Below are 351 nucleotides of genomic sequence, written 5' to 3'. Positions count from 1 at the left end.
ACGGCCCGCGCCCGCCCCCTGCCACGAGCAGCAACAGCAACCCCAGCACATCTTACCATCCCGTGACCCCTCCGATCACCAGCTGTGTGGCCACATTGTATTTCTCGACGCTCGATCCGGAGCTAGGGGCAAAGACTTTGCGCCACCAGGGCTGGTTCTTGGTGTACTCTGCGAGGTCCAGCACGTTGAACGAGTCCTCCTTCACACCTGCAGGCACCTAGAAAGGCTCAGTGCCAGGACTGCTGTCCCACAGCCCCCTGCCAGCTGCCCAGGGCCTCCCCAGGGCCACGAGACCCTCATCCAGTCACACAGCCCACGGGGCCCGGCACTCCCCCCAAGGCATTTGGGAAC

At 64.1% G+C, this 351-nt stretch overlaps 1 protein-coding gene across 1 annotated transcript in view; it reads right to left on the bottom strand.

The window, feature by feature from the left end:
* Positions 1-207, bottom strand: part of LOC104169609 (FUN14 domain-containing protein 2-like) — a gene marked incomplete at both ends in the record, with an annotated part of 2955 nt that extends 2748 nt beyond the window's left edge. Inside the window, one exon of the mRNA XM_009710573.1 lies at positions 57-207. Within this exon, the coding sequence (XP_009708875.1) occupies positions 57-207 (151 nt within the window). The remainder of the gene's footprint in view (positions 1-56) is intronic.
* Between the last annotated feature and the right edge of the window lie 144 nt (positions 208-351).

This window comes from Cariama cristata, unplaced genomic scaffold (genome assembly GCF_000690535.1).
Source record: "Cariama cristata isolate BGI_N322 unplaced genomic scaffold, ASM69053v1 scaffold43321, whole genome shotgun sequence".
NCBI classification, from domain to species: Eukaryota; Metazoa; Chordata; class Aves; order Cariamiformes; family Cariamidae; genus Cariama; species Cariama cristata.
Note: the sequence above shows the minus strand (reverse complement) of the source record. Positions and strands in the feature narration are given on the sequence as shown.